This window comes from Marmota flaviventris, chromosome 5 (assembly GCF_047511675.1).
Source record: "Marmota flaviventris isolate mMarFla1 chromosome 5, mMarFla1.hap1, whole genome shotgun sequence".
NCBI lineage: Eukaryota > Metazoa > Chordata > Mammalia > Rodentia > Sciuridae > Marmota > Marmota flaviventris.
The window spans coordinates 129,679,608-129,702,773 of record NC_092502.1 but is presented as its reverse complement, the minus strand read 5'-3'; the positions used below and the strand labels follow the sequence as shown (position 1 = coordinate 129,702,773).

General features: G+C 36.0%; 1 protein-coding gene and 1 pseudogene across 3 annotated transcripts in view; one reads left to right on the top strand and one right to left on the bottom strand.

Moving 5' to 3' along the window:
* Nnt (nicotinamide nucleotide transhydrogenase) overlaps window positions 1–22,037 on the top strand; it is a 91,949-nt gene extending 69,912 nt beyond the window's left edge. For all 3 annotated transcript variants that reach the window (XM_071612611.1, XM_027954389.2, XM_027954390.2), the window contains exons 20-22: window positions 16,641–16,759; window positions 18,140–18,255; window positions 21,100–22,037. In XM_071612611.1, coding sequence (XP_071468712.1) covers window positions 16,641–16,759; window positions 18,140–18,255; window positions 21,100–21,249 — 385 coding nt within the window. In that variant the 3' untranslated portion in view covers window positions 21,250–22,037. The remainder of the gene's footprint in view (window positions 1–16,640; window positions 16,760–18,139; window positions 18,256–21,099) is intronic.
* Window positions 13,099–13,971, bottom strand: LOC114107085 (small ribosomal subunit protein uS3-like; annotated as a pseudogene).
* Window positions 22,038–23,166: the final 1,129 nt, after the last annotated feature.

Genomic DNA, 23,166 nt, shown 5'->3' with positions numbered 1-23,166 from the left:
GTCTTGTTGCTTATTTTGGGAATAAGAAGAGTGTCAGTAGTCATGCAGTTTCTATTCTGGGTTTGGTAGCTGGATTAGGTTCAGCGGTGGAAAAAGTCAGATTTGGGCATAATTTATAGTTAATCTCCTTGGAGTGGAAAAGGTAATGTTGTGATGTGGTACTGGAGAGCACTGTGTTGGTGTTTGCAGTGGACTGTTTTACCTGATCCTCTGTAGACAACTTCTCATCTCTTTGGGTGGCCTGTGTCACAGGCCACATGGTCTGATGGAAAATGTGACTGTAGTCTGTCAAACATTTCCTCATTCACATTCATAGAATAGGCTCTATTATTCTATATTAGAAAAATTGTGCCCCTGAGACATTTTCATAATTTTTTTTTCCTGAATAAGGGAAGGATATGGATGAATACCAGATTTCAGAACCAAAGTAGCAGTTCAGCCCTTAGGTGCTTTCAAATAAATAGAGAAAGGTACAAAGTATTCTCTAGTTCTGGCTTTTGGAAAGTTCTAGGATTTTTCTTTTTTCCATTTGGAATTGTACAAGTGACTGAACTGTTTCTTCTAAGAAAGACTTTCACAATTTTAGAAAGCTGGATGTCTTTCTTTCTGTCTAAGAAGCCTTGCCAGAGAGTATGATTCCATAACTTTTCTCATTAATCAGTTTCTGTGGACAGCAAGTGCCTTGTCAGGAAGTGTTTTTCACTTCTTTACATGCTTCTTTTCTGATGGACGTATTAGCTCCACCCAGCTGGTCCCAGCCTTTTCACTACCAAGGGTAATTTAGGTTACATTTGCCATGCTGACTTCATGTTTTAGGCTTATTCCAAACTGACTTATAATTGTTAATTAGAAATTCTGATAAATGAAAGAAACTTGCCTTTTTAGTTTGTCATATTTTTTTCCCACAGGTGAAATACATCATTAAATGTAAAATATTGAATCTAGTGACAAATTTTTGTGTTACCTCCATGGACCCTCCTCAGAGTGCCTTGCCACATGCACACACAGGATATGGAAGGTCCTTGAAGGACTCTTTTTTGCATCTGCAGGGGGATCTTCAGCTGTTTTATGACAAGGCAATGTAAACACATTTGGTATAATTCTTAATAAAGGATTAGTACCTTAGGAATTGGACTGGAGGATCTTTTAGGTCTGTTTTCACCATTAAGGTGTTTGTGATTTTCCTCCAGTTTGGTCTCAGGGTCTCTCTTAGGAGGGTGGCTGTCCAGTCTATCCCTGTTATTAGAGGGGTGCAGGGAAGGTGGTTGTGGATGCTCACATGGAACGTTTTTATCTCGGTGGATGACCTAATGCCTAAGTATCTGAGCTGTGACAAGGTGTCTCTCACAGGAAACTTGTTTATACCAGTAGATGCCCCTGTGGCTCTTGTCTAATCTGCGCCCAGACTCTTCCTAGCAAGATGACCACTCACTAGAGGAGTCCTGACCAGGAGGAGAGTTAGGTTTGGGTGTGTTGGTCAAGGGGAGACACAGGGAGACAGCACAATTAAACACATGAATAACAGAAACACATTTGATTACTTATAGATCCCACAGAGAAGAGGGGTGCAGATGAGGGCTGATGGGAAGATTCCAAGGGGGATGTGATGTTCAAGCAGTAGGATGGGAGCAAAAGAGGAGAGAAGAAAGGTCAAAGTTGTTATTTGGACCCAGGATGGTACCCACACACTTTCTTCTGGAGGAGTTTCAATTGGTGGGTTTAGAGAAAGTAGATAGAAGTCCAAGGGGCTACCCTGTGACTTCAGAGTGGCCACCATAGCATATATACACGATTCATGCAGGGTGTGGGGTCAGTGGGGTGAGTCAGGAGAGTTGTAGCTATATGTGCCATAGGTGGGTTGTTGTGTAGGGAAGATATCTGGATGGATCATGAGGAGGAGGAGGAAGAGGAAGAAAGCTAGAAATTGTGTCAAAGGTGACGAAGCTCTGTATGAGGCAGTTAAGTCTGTCATCAAAATGGTGCCAAGGCAATGTAAAATTGCAAGTATTCACTACAGCGATTTTATTGATTTATAAATATTTGTGGTTTAAAAACAGGAGTTTTTAATAAGTAGATTTAAAATAAGTAGATTTTCAACAAAAAGTCTTTTCATTTTTCTCTTTGTGTCTCTTTCCTAGTTAACTGTCAGGCTCCTAAGAGGTTAGAATAACACATTTATTGAAATTGTGGAATGATAGTATCGGGAAGGCAAAATTCCAAAATGCTATCAACGTACATTGTTCTGTATACAGTTTCCTTTTAAATGTAAAATAGTATAATAAGGGAAATTAACCCTTTGAATATCCTGAGTGTAGATCCTGAGTGTAGAACTAAATTTTGCACAGTGATTCCCAAAACTTAAAAGCATATAATCAAAGGTTGCAAAAACTTCTTTAAAAAATTCTGGAGGTTTTTTTTTTTTTACTATTTATATTATCAAGAGACTGCAAAATGGGGAAAATGCTCTAAGTACTTTAGAAAGGGACCCAGTGGTCCCTGTGGTTTCTTTGTCTAGTTATTGAATTAGAATGCTCAATGCAATAAACCACTAAGAGTGGTTTATTGCTGAACTGGATCTGGATATTTCCATAATACCAAAAGGAAAATGTAGTGTATTTGGACAGTTGTGGTAGGATCCATGTAGTGAATGTTTTATATTCTTTAACAGCCCCACATGACCAAGAACAACTGCCATAATCCTCCCTGGTCAGGACATATTGTCTCCATGGCCTGTGATCATGGAAATTCATGTTGTTGTGTCCCCTTTAAAACATGTGGTATCTGAAATCTAATGTGAGGTTGCAAGAAGACTCCAGAATTGGCTTATGTCATCATGTATTATAAAAGAAGCTTTTAAAAATGTGATACTTTAAAAATTGCTCCTTTCCCAAATTTTATCCAGTTACTTGTTGTTCATGAACAGTTCTTAGAGACACTCCTTTATTTTTCTTGGTTAATTTAGAAGGCTCTGAAGAGCAGGTTGTTTCATTAGAGTAGATTATTTCACTTTTTTCAAACTGTGCCTGGGTCTTAGCTGGTGACAGAGACCTGAGCTTTTTTATTCCCTGAAAGACTTTTTTCATTTTCATATTTGAAAGAAGAAAATTGCATAAAATGCTGTAGTTTTTCTTCAAGATATTGAAGAGATCACCCTAACTTAATGACATTTTTGTATCTGTCAGGGAAAGCAATTACATTATTTTGCCTAATTTATGGTAAAAAGTGGCTTTTTGAAATTTGACCCAATCAGCATAAATGTCTTTGTCTTTATACATTGTCTTTTTCCAGTTTGTAGCTAATGAAGAATATTAGTTATGACCAAGTTCCTAGTGAGTTCATTGTTCAAAATTGTTGACTTCAGTCTACCTTGACTATATAATTTCTTTTGTCTTTTGATGTATTACAGGTACAAAAGTCTTCTAGCTTTTATTAAACTATTTTGATATTCACTTTACAAGGTAAAAAATTAGAAGAACAACCCAGAAAGTATTGGTATTAAACTAACATTTGTTTTAATGTAAAAATGGGTTCTTAAAGGTATTATGGGACCATTATAAAAAGTGCATTTGTTTGATAAATATGGGTGAGCATTTATATTACAAAAATGTATTTGAATAGAATATCATAATTGCAGTATACATTTATTAAAGGCACATGTTGGTTAGGTGCTGGTCTGAAGCACTATGTATGAAAAACTCTTTATATGAGCCATCTCATTTAATTCTCATTATCATCTTCTGAAGAGGTTTCATTATCAATCTCATTGTACACATGAAACTGAGGAGCACAGAAGTAATCGATCTAAAAGCTGTTGGCAATCTAGAATTCTTAACTAGTACCCTTCTCCACTTCCTTAAATTATTTCTCTGAAATGGACGGAAAGTTGATGAGTCAGTGTACCTTACTGGGCACACTGTTGTTTAAATACCTTTCCTCCCTCTCTCCCTTTGAGTGCTAGGTATTGTGGAGACTGATGAGTAAGACATAGTTTCTGTTCTCTAGGAGCTCCCAGTTGTAAGAGCACAGGGTCTACTGTTATTATGATGTGGTATGGTAAGGAGGAGAGGCATAAAGAACATGGGAGCATGGAATATCTTTCTGAGGTTACATTGTTTTCCTCTGTCAAATTTTGTCATGGTCAGGGATAGCTGACTCTGTTTTTAAAGTATGTGCATAATAAAGTATAATTTTCATTGTCCAAAGAAAAGGACTAAAAGGGTGGTAGTGTTTGCATGCTGGAATTCTGGATGGTCTTCATGTGATGATGGAACATTGATGAGCTCTGGCCATCAGTTCTTGGAAATTGCTGGTCTTGGCCAACCTGTGTCTAATATAATTAATTTTCATACACACATTGGAGATTAGCCAGTTTACATGGGCCAGAATTGTTATAAGCGCACACTGACTCATCAGCCTGCATATATATTTCTATAAGTTTAAGTGTGTTCTGTTATTTCTCTCCAAACATTGGCATTCTCTTGTAATAATTCTGCATGTTTTTTCCAACCTTAGAGCTTTGAAGTTTAGTGTAATAAATTATTATGCAAACAGATATAAAATAATCTGTCCTTTGGGATATTCAGCATAATATGATGGTTTGCTTGGTGATTACCCTTCACAATTGGCCAAACAGAAACATTGTCTTTTGGCAATCTGTAGCTAATCAAGACATTAGAATACGAACCAATATATTTAGAGGTCTTTGATGACTCTGCTGTAACATAAAGATGATAGATGGATTAATTTAATGATGTCAAAGGTAATATTAAAAACAAGTAAATTAATTATAATTTAAAAATTCTACAAACAAGGAAGATATAAAATCTAAATCCAGAGTTAAATCACAAGGTGTACATTGGGTCATTCAGCTAAAATAAAATCCCTAGTTCATGGGAATTTTGAACTAGAAAGGGATATTTCTGGTGGGCTAAAGGTGACCCTCCAAAATGTACACATCCTAATCCCCAAACCTGAGGTGTTATTATACATGGCAAGAGGAATTATGTAGACTTGATTAAGGTGACAATTTTGAGATAGGGAGATTACTCTGGATAATTTGAGTTGACTCAGTGCAATCACTCAGGTCCTGATTTGGGGGGTGGGCAGTAAGATCCATGTCAGAGAGGGAAATGTGACAACAGAAGCAAAGGTTGGAATGATGTGACCACAAGACAAGGGATGATATACACTCCCAGAAAGAATATAGCTCTGCTAACACCTTGGTTTTTTAGCTCAAGGAAACCGATTTGGAACTTCTGATCTCCAGTACAGTAAGAAAACAAATCTGTATTGATTTAAGGAATAAATCTGTGACAGTGTGTTATGGGAGCAATATGAAATTAATACAGAACTTAAACGTCATGTAGTACATGTTCTTAGTTTTTCTTAAGTCTCACTAGTCAGATTTTGGGAACAAGAAGGGACCTGGGAGAAGCAGGAGAAACACTTTGGATGATCAGAAGGATTTGGAGATTAGGAGAAATTTTTGTTTTCCAAGATTACTATTAACATCTCAGAAGAGCATTTGTGAGTAATTTGAGAGGCAGGTGGTACTATAGGATGGAGGTAAAGTAGCATCAGGTAGTTGTTCTGGATCCTGGGTTCCTTTTGAGGTGCCCCTCTCTCTTTGTAGTAGTTAAGACCATTGGAGGTGATTCTTGTCCCACCTCTGGTAAGGGGAGATCTGTTTCAGCTACCATAAATCTCTTTATCATGTCTGTTACCCACCATTTTCTGCAGTTATAAAATATTCTTGAAGCCATTTTGAACTGAACTGGTCATGTACATCTGCTCTAGTTAATGAGCTTCTTTCTCTCTGATCCATATAAAAGGAACTTAAAACCACATTTGTTTTAATTCATTAGTAGAAAATCTTTTAAAAATTTAATCCCAGTTCTTTTTTTTTTTAATTTGAAGATAATTTTCTTTTCATCTGTGCTATGAAAACAAGAAGTATTTGGTCAAACTTTGTTTTATTTGAAAATCACAGTTTTTCTTTTTTTTCCCTAGCCAGTTGATTTATATACATATATATTCAACAATTTATATATAAATCAACAATTTATATATATTTATAATTGCTTTTACTTTAAGTATGTTGTTTTCTAAGTTTGTAGTAGTCATCTTTCTGTCACTATAACAAAATATCTGAGAAAATTGGCATATAAAGAGAAAAGGTTTATTTTGGTTTATAGTTTTAGAGGTTCCAGTCCATGATCCATTAGCACATTGCTTCTGGACATGTGGCAAGGCAGCATATTGTGGTAATAGTGTCTGGTGAAGCAAAACTGTTCATCTCATGACCAGGAACCTAAAGTGAGCAAGAGGAACAGTCTGGGGTACTACTGTCCCATTCAAGGTCATGTGTCCAATGACCTAAATACCTCCTCTACTAGGTCCTATTTCTTAAAGTTTATATTACTTTCTAATAGTAACCCCTGGGGACAAAGACTTTAATGCATGGGCCTTTGGGGGGCATTTAAGATTCAAACTACAGCAAAATTAGTAGGTATTTTAATGTTCCTCTTGAACCCCATCCAAGCATCATCTGATTCTTTTAATCTAATCTTGTTAATTAGTTTTTATCATTGAGTCTAGTCAGTGATAAAAGTAAGAATAACTAGGTAAATGGGAGAAAACCCCTTTAGTTAATATGGAATGTTGATTTGAAATTGGTTCAGTTGAAATACAGATTGTCATTAACTTTGAAAGCAAATCAGCTAATTTTTAATGTGTTTGATACTTGGGTATGTTTCTAAGAACCTCTGTAAAATTAAATGACTTTTTCAAGTAAAAATATTTTAAGATATTTTTTGAAATGATTTTGTATCATCATTTTTCAAAAATAATCATAGGTCTGGGTTATAACATTAATTATAGGATCTTGTCTTTCTTGGAGTGTATTCTCTGTGCTCTTATTCTCTCATACAGTATTTTTCTTTTTTTATTGTGTGTATTAATTATGCAGAATGGTGAATTTCATTGTGGCATATTGGTACATGCATATAACATAATTTGATTAATTTTACTCCCCAGTGCCTTCCCTTTAACTCTCTTCTACCCTCCTCCTGGTCCCCTTCTACCCTGTTGATCTCCTTTCATGGTGTCTTCCCCCACCTTTTTTCTCTCTTCTTTTTCTATAGCTTCCCAGATATTAAAGAAAACATACGGTTCTTATCTTTTTGAGTCTGACTTATTTTGCTTAGAATGATGCTCTCCAGTTCTATCCATTTTTCTGCAAATGACATAATTTGTTTTTCTTTGTGCCAGAATAAAATTCCATTTATCCATTCATCTGTTGACAGACACCTAGGCTGATTCCATAATGTGGCTATTGTGAACTGTGCTGCAAAAAACATGGATATGCATATATCTCCAAAGTATGCTGACTTTAATTCCTTTGCATAAATATGGAAGAGTAGTATAACTGGGTCATAGAATAGGTCTAATTTTAGTTTTTTGTGGAATCTCCATACTGATTTCCATAGTGGCTGTGCTAATTTATATTTTCCCCACATCTTTGTCAGCATTTGTTGTTAAATTTATTCCTAAGGATAGCTTTTCTTTCTGGAGTGAGATTTGCATTTCCCTGATGGCTAAAGTTGTTGAACATTTCTCCATTTTGTTTGGTTATTTGTACTTTTAAGAAGTGTCTGTTCAGTTTGTTTGCCCATTTATTGAATGGGTTAATATTTTTTGTTTGGTTATGAGATTTTTGAATACTTTATAATTAATTCTGCCAAAAGGGGAGCTAGCAAAGATTCTTCTTCTTCTTTTTTTTCTGTATAGGTCTTTAATTTAATGGTATTCCATTTATTAATTATTTCTATTATTTCCTGAGTTATAGGAATCCTATTCAGGTAGTAGTTGCTTATGCCTGTCTTTTTGGTCCTAGGCCTAGATCTTTTATCCATATAAGTTGATTTTTATGCAGTGATCAGGGATCTGGTTTCATTCTTCTACATATGGATAGCCAGTTTTCCCAGCACTATTTGTTAAAGAGGTTGTCTTTTCTTCAATATATCTTTTTGGGATCTTTGTTAAAAATCGGGTGACTCTAGCTATGTGGGGTTGTCTCTGTGTCTTATACTTCTTTCCATTGGTCTATGTATCTGTTTTTATACCAGTACTGTGATGTTTTTATTACTGTGGTTCTGTAGTATAATTTGAAATCGGGTATTGTGATGCCTCTGTCTTTTTCTCTTTATGCTCAGGATTGCTTTGGCTATCTGGGTCTTTCATATCAAATTTAGGATGTTTTTTCATGGTTCTCTGAAGAATAATACTTGTATTTTGATGGAGATTCCACTGAATTTGTACATCACATTGGTAATATGGCCATCTTAATGTTAATTATGCCTATCTATGAACATGGGAGGTCTTCCCACTTTTTAGTGTCTTCAATTTATAATTTTCATTGTGGAAGTTTTTCACCTATGTGATTAGGTTAGTTGTAGGTATTTTTCTAAAGCTATTGTGAATGGAATTCTTTTTCCTGATTTCTTTCTCAGTGGACTTATTATGGCATGTAGAAAAACTATTGATTTTTGTGTGTTGAATTGAATGTTGAATCCTACATTGCTGAATTTGTTTATCAGCCTTAGAATTCTTCTGATGGAACATTTGGAGTCCTTCTATATAGTAGGCTCATATCATTTGCAAATAGGGATAATTTGATTTCTTTCTTTCCTATTTGAATTTCTTTTATTACTTTCTCTTGCTTAAATGTGCTGGCTACAGTTTCAAGTACTATATTAATTAGGAGTGATGACAGTAGATATCATTGTGTCATTCTTGATTTTTGAGTGATTGCTTTCAGTTTTTCCTCATTCAGTATTTTGTTGGCTTTGGGTCTGTCATATATAGGCTTTATGATGTTAAGTTACCTTTATCCCTAATTTCTTCACAGTTTTTATCATGAATGGGTTTTGTATTTTTGTCAAAGACCTTTTCTACATCTATTGAGATGATTACATGATAAGGGTTCATCGTTTTATTTGTGTGTGCATTATGTTTATTGATTTATGCATGTTGAACCATCTTTGCATCTCTGGAATGAAACCAATTTGATTATAGTGTATGATATTTTTAATATGTTGTTGAATTCAATATGCTAATATTTTATTAAGGATTTTTGTATCTAAGTTCATCAAGGATATTGATATGTTGTTTTCTTTCCTTGAAGTATCCTTATTCAATTTTGGTTTCAGGGTGATATTAGCTTCATAGAATGAGTTTGGATATGTTTCCTTTCTTCATATTTCATGGAATAATTTGGAGATTATTAATATTAGTTTTTTTAAAGATATGATATAGTATAGCTTTGAATCTGTCTAGTTTTGGGCTTTTCTTTGTGGGAAAGTCTTTTATTACTGCTTCATTCCAAATTGCTTGTTATTGGTTGGTTTAGGTTTTTTTTTAATTTTATTTTTTTTTAAGTTGTTGATGGACTTTATTTTAATTTATTTTTCTGTGGTGCTGAGGATCAAACCCAGTGCCTCACACATGCTAGGTGAGCACTCAACCACTGAGCCACAACCCCAGGTTTTCTGTATCCTCTTAATCCAGTATTGGTAGGTTATATGTGTCTAGAAATTCATAATTTCTTCTATATTTTCCAAGTTATTGGAACATAAGTTTTCAAAATAGTTTCTAATTATTCCTGGATTTCAGTGGTATCTTTTCTAATAGTGTCATTTTCATCTCTTTTTTTAATTAATTTGAGTCTTTTCTCTTTTTCTTTTGTTTAGTTTGGCTAAGGATTTGCCAGTCCTCTTTATTTTTTCAAAGAACCAACTCATTGCTTCATTAATCCTTTGTAGTATTCTCTTCATTCCTATTTCATTGATTGCAACTCTTACCTTTATTTTTTTTCCCTTCTACTAGTTTTGGAATTGGTTTGTTGTTTTTCTATGACCTTTGGATGCATCATTGGGTTGTCTTGAGATATGTCTCTTTCTCTCTCCCTTGTATGTGTTTATAACTATAAACTTCCCTCTTAGAACTACCTTAGCTGTCTCTCACAGGTTTTGATATGCCAGCTTTCCAGTTTCGTTTGATTTTAAGAATGTTTTAACTCACCCCACTCCCTGCCAATTTCTTCAGTGACCCATTTGTCATTCAAAAGTGTATTGTTTTATCTCCATGTATTTGGATAGTTTCTGTAGTTTTTCTTGCTGTTGATTTCTAATTTCATTCTATTTTGATGTAAAAGGATACAAGAGATTATTTTAGTTTATTTATATTTGCTAAGACTAATATATTTTTCTAATTTTTGAGAAAGTTACATAAGCAGTTGAAAAGAGTGTATCTAGCTGGTTTTGGATAAAATAATCTGTAGATGTCTTTAGAGTACATTTGATCTATGATATAGTTTAAATCTTTTGTGCCTTTGTCAGTTTCTATCTGGATGATCTGTCTGCTGTGAGAGTGATGTGTTGAAATCCCCACAACTATTGTATTGGAGCCTAGAAATCACTTTATATTGAGTAAAGTTTGTTTTATGAAATTGGTTGCATATTCAAGGAACATTTATGCACATTAAGGGCATAAATATTTATAAATGTTATATGTTCTTATTGTATGTTCCCTTTAACAGCACATAATGACCTTCTTTGTCTCTTATTTTGTTAGGAGTCAACTTTGAGAGTTGTCACTCCTGCTTATTTTCAGATTTTGTTTGCATGGAATCTCATTTTCCATTCTTTCAGTCTGTGAATGTCTTTGTCTGTGAGGTGTGTTTCTTGGAGGCAACCTACAGTTTGGTCCTGTTTTTTAAAATTCATTGTGCCACTCTGTGTCTTTTAATTGGAGAATAAAGACCATTTATATTCAATGTTGTTATACAGAGGCATGTTTTACTTTCCTATCTTTTTGTTTTTTCCTAATGTTAGATCACTGCTAATTCTCATTTGCTTATCTATTTTTTTAAACAAAATTTATTCTTTCTTATGCTTTCTTGGTTATTTTTATTTTCTTCTGTGTGGAGGATTTCTTTAAGTATCTTCTGCAATGTTGGCTTAGTGGTCAGAATTCCATTTGCTTATACATATTCCCAACTTATGTCCTGTATAATAATTTGGTAAACATAAGAGTTAGATGAATTTTGTGAGCTTCTCTAGCAAATTATCAAAACTAGGGAGAGTCTGATTGGTCAGAAGTATAGGAGAAAGCTGGTCTTATAATGGGCATCTGAAGTGGCAGCAGTCTTGTGAGATGGGCACAAAAGTGTGGAGTCTAATACTCACTTTAAGTAGTTAGTGTCAAAATTGAATTAGATGATAGGACATCCAGCTAATGTCTGAGGAGTAGAGAATTGGTTTTTGGTATACAGAAAGCCCACACATTTGGTATCAGATATTGTGAGTAGAAACACTATCAGACCATCCATGTATTTTTTTGGAATTAAATTCCTCAGAGTTTAAGGGATGCTTGTAAATGTTTTGCTTTGTAACGGAAAGGGTCAGACGAAGAGGCATTTTTCTTTTAAGCATATTCATTTATTCAAGTCTGTAATGATTTTTTAAATTGTATAGCTTGTAGAATTATTGAAACTATGGAGCACTGTTGTTTTCAAAAAACATTATACATTGTATTGAAACAGAAAACCCTTCCCGTAACATTATTTCACCCATTCCAGCACACATAAATTCGCCTTTCTCAAATCTTGTCTAAAAAGAGTTCCATAGCCTTTGGCATGATGTGGACTCATAGTAATAGCTATTTAATATTCTTCAGGAAAATTGAGATAAAGTAGCTTGCCTAGTAACACACTGGTTAATCTGAACTTTTAACAAAAGCATCTCTTAAATTGAAGGATTGTGCTGACTATATTTTTATAGTAGTTAAGAGTTCAGACCCTTGATACTGAAAGACCCAAGTTTGTACTGTACTCATAAACATGAACTGTTATATATTAAACAAACAAACACCCCTAACTTGAATCCCATCTTCACTATTTACTAAAAACGGTCATATAGTCATATAGCACATTTTTAAGAGTTTTAGCCATTATTATAAAGCATATGCCAGTAATCTTTTTCATTTACATTCTTTTTTTGGACACAAGATAACACAGCTCCAAAGCCAATTTATTTAACTGAGTTTGAGTCATATGCCTAAATTCCAATTCTAGATGGAGATTCTCAAAGATTATTAGAGATGGGATAAAATAATATGTGAGAAATCACTTTATACACTGTATCTTAATATAAAAGTGTCAAGTGTTAATTTATTTCAAATGATAAGTTGTTTTTTTTTCCTACTATAAAAACTATACAACTTTGGGTTGTTGATGTGGCTCAGAGTGTTAGTGTAACATGTCTCTGGGTGTGATCCCCAGTACTGCAAAAAGAAAAGAAACTATACATCCTCTTAGAATATTTGAAAACACATATAAAAGCAGAACCAAAAAGTGATTACTTATTATACCTCTGCCTAGAGATAATTGTTTCATTTCATTATAGTACTAGTTTCCATTTTTCTTAAAACATAAATTGCTGATTTTGGAACATTCAGTAATGACAGGTAGAAAATTACATAGATAGGAGTTTGATAAGAGGAAATGTCTTTTTTTGTTTTTTAGTATGACAAAACTGTATTTGCATTTACTTTCTATGTGCAATATGGATTTCCTTATACATCAGGAAAAACCAGTTTTGACTCCCACAGCTCAGTGGTGGAGTGCATGCTCTAATATGTGTAAGGCCTAGGTTCAGTCCCCACCATCCAAACCAAATTCTTCTTCTAAACGTATAATCTTGAACTTTAAGATAATTAATCCAGGTGCTGCCCTGCCAGCTCCCAGTCTTCACCGTCTCACAGGATATTTTTCTGGTTAGCTCTGCTTGGTTCCTCCAGTCTTGGCTCTTGCAAATACTGCAAATATGGCTGAAACCAAAAGGATAAGTAATGTTCGACAGGCCAACATAACTCAGCTTGAATACTGGACAGAAAGTCTAGTCAGGCCTTGTGTCTTTGTACAAGATTTTATTAAGTGTCTTTGTACAAGATTTTATTAAGTGTCTTTGTACAAGATTTTATTAAATGTCTTTAAAGAGCAGCATCCAGATTCCAGATGCAGCTGCCAAGGAGACCCTGTTATGCAGTAGGGACTAGCTGGGGCATGGCAGGCGGCTCTGGCTTCCTACCCTTCTGTTCTGAGATGGGGGTGATGGACAGCATCTAATCTTTGGGTTCCATGATGCTCATATGGTCAAGCAGAGGCTTCTTTTTTTTTTTTTTAAATATTCATTTATTTATTAGTTTTTGGCGGACACAACATCTTTGTATGTGGTGCTGAGGATCGAACCCGGGCCGCACACATGCCAGGCGAGCGCGCTACCGCTTGAGCCACATCCCCAGCCCAAGCAGAGGCTTCTTAGGGACAATCTTACCACTTGAGTCCCCAGGCAGCACGATCTTTACTTTGATGCCCAGCACACGCTGTCTGAGCAGCACATGATGCACAGCAGTGTCAATATAGTAGGAAACAGGATCCCCACTGTAGATCATCAGCCTATCCATGAACTTCATGGATTTAGCTCTCTGTCCTTGGAGTTTCCCAGACACTGTGGCCTCATAGCCCCATAGCTATTGGCCCCACTCTCCATGATGAACAGCAGCACACCATAGCAGGCCCTCCATATAGCAAGCTGTCCTAGGAGTTTGTATTGCAGTGATTCTGTCTGGGCAATGGCACACAGACCTCTTGTGGCCACCTTTTCAGCATAAATCTCTACATGCCCTCAGGGAAGCCAAATTTTTTCTGAACTACTGTAGTCAATTCCTGGTTCTGCCACCCCTTCTAAGAACATTCTGTGTCTTGGTGGCTAAGATAATGATTTCTGTCCTGGTTGGTATAACTTGAACCTCAACTCCAGAGTAGCCATCTTCAGCCAGCTCTTGAGTGAGAAACTCATTTAATTCAGCTTTGAAGATGCCATCAGCAAAAAACTTCTTGGAAATTTGCATCCAAGAGGGCATGTCTTGATGTCTATTTCCCATCAATTACAAGTTCCCCAATAATTCAAACTCATTGTCACTGATTTTTAAGATGTGGAAAACCATTTGTTACTTATCTGCGCAAAATAAGTGGCCATCTTCTAGCTCTTTTTAGGTTTTATTTTTGAGAATGGGTCAGTACCCATGCTATTTAATTTCTTTCCAACAGGCCACCCCTGTTTTAAGAGCAGGAAGGCCTGGTTTGGTAGAAGTTTGTGTGAAAAATGACAGAGCATCTTAAATGACCATAAGTTTTGTGTGAACCAGCAATGTATTGTGGCAGCCATAAATGATAATGAAGACTTAGGCTTCACCAATGGAAGATTTTTCGATGTGATTTTCTTGTTGTACCTTGATGCATCTAGATTATGTCCAGCATATTATATGTACTTTGGTGTTCAGAAGTTTCAGGTAGACATAGACAATGTCAAACAGGCGACTCAGATAGCCTGTTATTCATTGAGCTGTTGAAAGAACTGAGGCTGTTGTGCTTATTCAGCATCCGAGAGACAGTTGAAGGAATCTTCATGTAAAGGTGGAAATAGATTCATTATACTTCCAGATGGCAAAACTACCGACCTTGGAAAAAAATGAGACGGAGTTTCTCTTTGGCTTAATATGTTTATGTGCACACATACACATAATTTATTTTTCTTTGGATTAATATAAATGAATACCTATATGTGAATGAATATACACACATACACATACACACATATTCATATGGTCTAGTATTGGAATAGACCTTAGAAGAGAGTTTCTAGTCACCGAAGGGAGTACATTTCTAATCATTGTATTTAAGTTGAGTTGGATGTATCCCAACTAAGTAATACTATAAAATGGGTTCATTGAATTTAATCATTCATTCACTTCTTTAATGTTGAAAAACATGTATACTTAGAGTTAGCCAACTGGACTCTGTTTAGATCATTCTAATTTTGTTAGCAACCTCCAAAGCATCATAATCATCATAACCAGTCAAACATATGCCGTCTTCTCTCCATGAGGCCCGTTCACTTTGGCTCCATCAATATCATAGAGCTTCTTCATAGCCTTTTTGTCCTGGTGCTTGCTGACCTGGACATCTACAATCAGCATGAATGTGTTGTTGTCTTCTGTCTTCTTCATGGTCCACTCAGTGGTCAGGGGGATCTTGATGAAGGTGTAGTGGTCAATCTTGTTTTTCCTGTGGGTGTTTTCCCAAGGGTATTTGAGCTGCCTCCGGAGCCTCAGTGTCTTGGGATGCCAGAAGTGGGTGACATGTGAATCTGCTTTTCTTCTGGCTGTGGACACCTTTCAACACTAACTTCTTGGCCTTCAGAGCTTTTGCTTTGGTTTTGGCTTTGGGATAGATGTGAACTTCCTTTTTCACTTTCAGCATCATCTTGGTGAAAAGATCATTCATTTGCTTTTCATGGAGTCCTTCCTATGTACCAGGCACCATGCCCTGTGCTGACAGGGTAAGAGGTTGAATTAAGAAACTTTAAAAATCCCATTATATCTGTGGTTGAAAGAAATTACTTGATGTTCTTATTTCCTTTGCCTTAAATGTGGAGATCAGATTGTGTATTATCCATTGTCTTTAAAATTTATTTTATTAATTTTTTCATATATGACAGTGGAATGCATTACAATTCATATTACACATATACAGCACAATTTTTCATATCTCTGATTGTATACAAAGTATATTCACACCAATTCATGTCTTCATACATGTACTTAGGATAATGATGTCCGTCACATTTCACCATCATTTCTAACCCCATTCCCCCTCCCTTCCCCTCCCACCCCTCTGCCCTATCTAGAGTTCATCTATTCCTCCCATGCTCCCCCTCACTACCCCACTATGAATCAGCCTTGTCTGTTAAACGTTCCATTGTGTTACTATCATATTTCCTCTGTGATACAGAGTAATGCTTTATACCATTCTCTGAAGGATTGTGGACCTTTAACATCATGTATGTGCAATATTTTATTTTCCTACCTTTGAGCTTAAGGGTTAAAGTTGAATGTGGAATCAGTTTTTGATGGAATAATGTTGATTTTTCATTGGAAAAATTTAATTCCAGGTTGGCTTAATATGTTTTTAAAGATTTAGGATTTATTGCTGGGTGTAGTGGTGCATGCCTGTCATCCCACTACTTCAGAGACTAAGACAGGAGGATTGAAAGTTTATGGCCAGCCTGGGCAACTTAGGGAGACTATTTCAAAATAAAAAGACTGGGGATGTAGCTCAGTGGTAGAACACCCCTGGCTTCAATCCCAAAAAGATTTAGGATTTATCTGAAAGTATCATAAGAGAACATAATGTTTTTAAATGTGACAGGATATTATTTATTAATATTTTTTGAGGTTCATTGCACTTAAAACATATATGAAGGAGTCAGATTCCAGTTACACCCTTATTTTTATGAGGGAAGTTATAGTTTGTGTATACTATAACCATGAATCTTTAATGTCAGTTTTGTAGATTGACCATCTATCTGAACAAATTCTACTTTTGCTTGAAGAGATCAGATAGTACCAGGAGAAAGCAGAGGTGCCAAGAACAAAGTGTACAGATTTGGAGGTGATACTGGTCTCTGTACATTTTGGCCTATCAAGTAAGGCCAGCTGTTCATTTGTTTCTTGTCTAGGTTTGGAATTCACCCAGTTGCAGGCCGAATGCCTGGTCAGCTTAATGTGCTGCTGGCTGAGGCTGGGGTGCCATATGATATTGTGTTGGAAATGGATGAGATCAACCATGATTTCCCAGGTAAGTGACAGGGATGGTAAGGATGTTTAAATATTCAAAGTGTGAATAAAATGATGTCAGGCTTAGAATATCAGTTGTGAAATCACTGAAGACTGACTAGTTGATTAAGCATAATCTCCACAGAGCAGATAGGCAGTCAAAATTAAAGTATTGAATAAGGCACAAAAGATTTGTAAGCAGCATGGTTTAATTTTGTTCCTCTGTGAAGAGCTGAAGGTGGGTGCAAATCCTGAGGTGTAGTACCCAGGTGAATCTGAGGTCTGGGCAGACCTGTCTTTTGAATCCAGGTCCCGACTCTCAGTAGCTATGGCCTTGAACTAGCTACAGGCTCCTCCTTTACAGAAGTGCTTCTGTTGATGATTTAGTGTCTGATTCTTTCCAGTATCTGAGGTTATACTGGTTTTCAATTGGACCAATTCATGATCAATGAAGTAGTCTTTTCTTTTTTTGAAGTATTAGGACTTCATGAGATAAGGTGCTGTACTTCATAGCTGTCATTGGTAGATGTTGAATGGTGATGATATTTGGCCCAGGATCATGTTTGTTAAAATTAGACCAGTTCTTTCTGGCAAGTATCCACTGTAAACTTAAAAAAACAAAACAAAACTGTTATTTGAAAAAAATAATAATGAAATTGTATGTACATCTAGTTGCACATGGCATTTTTGGCAACATCATAAGATATAGTTTAAAGAGAGAATTCAGTCCACTTTAATTTTATGCCCCTTTTAAAATTACCCTGTTGCTAAATTATATGTAAAACCAGCCAGTTCCAGGAATTATGGACACAGCTTTATATAGTACAGACTTTTAGACCATTGTCTTTCAGACAGTAGATTGCATCTTAATTGGTCATTTTAAAAGTTGAAAATGGATGCAGATCTTGTAAAATCTTATTACTAGCAAGATCCTTTTGGGATTAAAAAATTATAAAGTGGGCTGGGGATGTGGTTCAAGCGGTAGCGCTCTTGCCTCGCATGCGCGGGGCGCTGGTTTCGATCCTTAGCACCACATAAAAATAAAATAAAGATGTTGTGTCCACCAAAAACTAAAAAATAAATATTAAAAAATTCTCTCTCTCTCTGTCTTTAAAAAAATATATAAAGTCAGACTAGGTAAATCCATTGGGTATGGGTAAGTATAATAAAACAGGCTGTAGTCAATAGGCAAGGTTCAATGAAGGATCTACTACTACTTTTTAGCTGTGTGACATTGTCTCAGTTGGCTAATCTCTCTGATAAAGCCATTTGTGTAGTGCCTGGCACAAGTGAGCCTCCTAAAAATACTAGTTTTTACTATTGTTATTATGAAGTCAGATTGCTATAATTTGCCTGACCTCCTTTGGTTTTTATATTTTCTGTTTTTTCTCTTTTCACATAGACACTGATTTGGTCCTTGTAATTGGAGCTAATGACACTGTTAATTCAGCAGCTCAGGAAGATCCCAACTCTATTATTGCAGGCATGCCAGTCCTTGAGGTCTGGAAATCAAAGCAGGTAAAGTTTCAGACTTGTATTTCATTCTGATGATCAAAGGTCACTTAAAATATGCACACAGAACTTTCTTTAGTCACTTGATGAGAAATAATGATGCCTTTTAGGAGGCCCAGAATTAAGTATGTGTTTAGAGCCTGGTTCTCTGTATCCAGCTTCTGTCTATGCTCTGGCCACCACAGAACCTGAGAGAAAGCTTCATCATGAGTAGAACCAGATGAGATTATGTGGATGGACTAACAAAATCCGTAACCACAGCTGAAAAAAGAGCTGTGAGCTTTTGGAATGAGTCTGGCCAGGTTCCAGATGGAGTCCAGTGAAGCAGATGGTTTCCCTCTGGGACAGTGAGTCAGCATCATCGCCTTCATATACCAAGACAAGCACATTTTTTTAATTTAATTTTTTTTGAAAGGGAATTTGTATGTTGTTATGGAGTGTCTAGCAGAAAGGTGATTTAGAAATCCAAACAATAACATGGCATAAGGAAGCAAGCTCTGCACATGCACATTATTTTGAAAAAAGCTAGTTGCTAGATTTTGGAGAACTTAAAGGCTTATAAAGTTTCTTCTGTCCCAGCAGAGGGTATACCTCTTTAATACTCCTGAATCACATCTGCATTTTAAAATATATAGCATAATGCACATTTTTCTTTTAATTTTGTTTCATTTTTTGTAAGTATATGAGCTTAAAACAGTATTTGAGATTAGTGTGGGATACAAAATACACCTGTTCATGTTCATATAAAATATTAGGGCCTCAGTAATTGATATTTGAATTTGCAGAATGCATTACTTCACTATTCATGCAGTGCATGGATATATTTTCACTGTTCACATTTCATTAATAACTGACTAGACATTCATCAGGACAGTATCCATAACACATGTCATTAGAAATGTCTATAGCATATCAATACGGATTGACTTACCCCTTTTATTGTGCTTTGTAGGAGCATTTTGTTAGTGATTAGTTCTGTCCTTGAGAGAAACTGGATTGTTTTTTGAGATTTTTGTCCCAGAACTTTCTGATATTCTTTTTTTTTAAAAACAATTATCTTATTTATTTATTTTTATGTGGTGCTGAGAATCGAACCCAGGGTCTTGGACGTGACAGGCGAGCATTCTACTGCTGAGCCACAACCCCATCCTCTGATATTCTTTAATAGAATATCATTTCTCCACTCAACCTCATTTATTTTAGGATTTGCAGTAGGAATTTATGAGTATGGTCACACATTAAAAATTAACATTGATATAATTAAAAATACAGTTAAAGGGGCCAGGGTTTTAGCTCAGGGGTAGAGCACTTGCCTAGTACATGTGAGGCACTGGGTTTGATCCCCAGCACCACATGAAAATAAAGAAACAAAATAAAGGTATTGTATCTTTCTAGAACTAAAAGAAAAATACATTTTTATTATGTAAATTTTTTTATTTACATATGATAGCAGAATGCATTACAATTCTCACTACATATATAAGGCACAATTTTTCATATCTCTGGTTGTATACATAGTATATTCACACCAATTTATGTCTTTATACATGTACTTTGGATAGTAATGATCATCACATTCCACCATCATTAATTACCCCATGCCCCCTCTCTTCCCCTCCAATCCCTCTGCCCTATCTAGAGCCACCTGTGCCCAGAAGGTTCCAGTGGGCTCCTTCCTCCCTTTTTCACCTTTGCAGCTGTGATGGGAGGCCTGGTCTCTCCTGGATGGGGAGGGGTCCTGAGCCGACATCCACCCTAAGCAGCTCTGGGGGTTGAGTTTTCAGTCCCTGCCACCTTCTGGGCCTTTGTCCCTGCTGTGGCATGTGAGCAAATGGCGGTCACGTTCCAGACTTGCTGAGTAGTCCCTGGAGGGACCAGTGTGGGGAGGGGCCAAGTGGGATGGTCACCTGGCCCCTGGGTCTGACCTGCATGGGGTGAGGAGCTGAAATTTCCTGGGGTGAGAGGAAGGAAAGCATCCCCTGCACATTGGTCAAGCTGTGGCTATTGGCTCCCGTGTGTGTCCTGGGGACTGCAAGGCAGGGTGAAAGTAGAGTTGGGGGGACAGGGCAGCTCCAGATAGGAGGCGCCTCGGGGCCCTGAGGACCTGGAAGCAGCTGCAGCTTCCTCAGGTGTGTGACCCTGGCCGTCCCATTCCCCAGGCCCTGGCGGACACAGGCTCCTGCAGGGCCTCTGCTCTGCTGGCATTTCATGATTGTTCTGGGGCCTTAGTTGGTCAACTGTAAATGGTGCCCATGCATGCCAGCATGGGGCAAGTGGGTAACTGGGGCTTGCTGAGCCCCAGGGGATGGAGGGTCCTTCTCAGGCTCTGGGTAGCCTCGTTAATGCCACTTGGTGCCAGGCAGCACCAAACCACCCCTGGAGCAGTGGCCGCGTCTCCTTGGACAAAAAAAAAAAAAAAAAAAAAAAAAAAAAAACATTTAAAAACACTCCTGATATATTTAAAAAGTCCCTGTACTGAAGACATAGTAGTGAAGACCTGGTATGCTGTTGCACAGTTTGGTAACTTTCAGTAACATACTATATATTTCAAAAAACTTGAAGGAAGAAATTTGGATGTGTTCACCAAAAATAAATAGCATTGAAGAAGATAGATATGTTTAGACTGACTTAAACATTATACAGCATATGCATGTATTAAAATTCACTTAATACCCTATAAATACGTGTAATTTTAACATTTTTATATAGCGTATAAATAAAAAAGAGAAGTGGACAAATTATAAAAAATAACAACAAAAAGCAAAGTTAGGGAAGGGCACTGTTTGTGTGTCCAGCAGTCCCTAACCAGGTCTGTTAAAAACACTCTCTCATTTAACCTTTGTTTCTTAGGTCATTGTCATGAAGAGGTCTCTGGGTGTTGGCTACGCTGCAGTGGACAATCCAATCTTCTACAAACCCAACACAGCCATGCTTCTAGGTGATGCCAAGAAGACATGTGATGCACTGCAGGCAAAAGTTAGAGAATCCTACCAGAAGTAAATATCAAAGCCCAAGTCAGTATCTGATGAGGTTGCTGCTTCAAGCTATAGGAACAGTCAGAAAACATCAGTGTTTGTGGCTGATCCACATCTGTAGCAAAGCTCTTGGAAGAAAAGGAACACTGAATAAAGCCAAGAAGATAGAGGGATATTTTTCAAGAGCAGTGATCCTTCAATTTTATAAAAAAGATTGAAAATTTTGAATGTTTATCTGTGCATAATTTTTGGGGGGCAAAAGTATTTTATAAAAGGAGAAAGAATAACCTCATTTTAGATATAATTCTGCTGGATTTTTAAATTCCCCTTCTGTAACCAAGAATGTTTTTAGAAGTTGAATGTTTAGGATTTCAGGACTTAAAATTTGTTTGGGTCTAAAAAATACAACACAATGTAAACATTGCAAATACCTGCATTTTTGTTTTCTCAGCAGATGTGACTAATTTGAAACTTTTGTCAGTTCCTAAGCTGTCCCATTGCATTTTAACCATAGTTTGAATTGATCTGATTAAATCTGTCTTAAGTTTTCAAACTGTACTTCAGATTTTAGCAGTATATTTTCTCACTTCTATTTTGATACATTAAAGGACTATATAATCTTTTTGAGATGCTGGAAACAAATTATGTGCTTTCTATGTTCAATGAAACAACTTGAAATTAACATTAGTATTTTTGAAAACCCCATTTCCAATTGGAAATCTCTTTAATTTCAATCAATTTAGTACTGTATTAAGTGCACTTGAGTGGAATTCAGCTATTTGACAAATAAAATGAATTTATCATGTTTGCAAAGTGATGCAGCAATTGTCTCTCGTGACAAAAGGCTAACATTGAATAGCTCTGTTTTACTAACTTTGGGGGAAGTCTTACTACTAGGAAATAGATGAAATTAATCTGTCTTAACTGTTTATAAGAATGTTTTTTTTTTTTTCAAACCAGTGTGTCTTGAGGTCTCATATAGTTGATGATATTTGAGATGAATGGTGGTACTTTTTCTTAAAGCTACTTCTTTGTTTTCTGAACACCAGTAAAGATCATGACTTTTATAGAAGTTTAGTTTTTCTTTGTGACTTTAATAATGTGCCCAAAGTTCTCAATATAGGTGAATGTGTGGATCATAATTAGAATATCTATTTCTTTATATAATCAAATTGGTACTGAGTTTCTCAAAACAATTATTAACCTATAAAAAACTATCTCTGAGTCAGAAAATGAAATAACTGGTGCAAAATTTTTAATTGTGTTGCTCACACTTACCGATGTACAGTATAGGTTGGTTTGGTATTCAGTTTGTTTTGCTGTGCCTGAGATTAATGGTGGTGTGTGTGTGTGTCAGTCAAAGCAGGAAATACTCCTTTAAATTTGTAAGTAATAAACACAATTTGTTGATGGATTTGAGGTCGTTAGTAACCTCAGGACTGATGTTTCACATGAAATTTCTATTAGAAGACGTTAAACAGTATATATTCATGTCTTTTTTTCTTCTCTTAAAGTAGTTGTAGGTATAGCTGGAAAATAGTATGTTAGAGTTTTTAAGAAAGAGTTCTTGCATTCAATTTAAATTGAAAACAGTGAAGCTTGGATTTATTAACTTATTTTTGTCATTTATAGTAAACTTACATTTATATCATTTTATATTGTATTAACTAATTCTTTGATACCTGCCAAGCCTTAGTCATCCAGTTTTACTAGTTGAATTGAAAATTTATGTTACAGTTGGTTTTATTTAATTTTATTGGTGAGGATATTTTAAGGATTTTCAGGTATACAATTCTGAAAAATTTTCAAGTATTAAATTACTACTCTGAAAGGTTGTCTTATTAATTATGTTGAAGTCTAAAAAAAAAAATGTACACACACACATCTACCTACCTGCCTACCTGCTTACCTACCTACCTACCTACCTGGAAAGTTTTCTTTT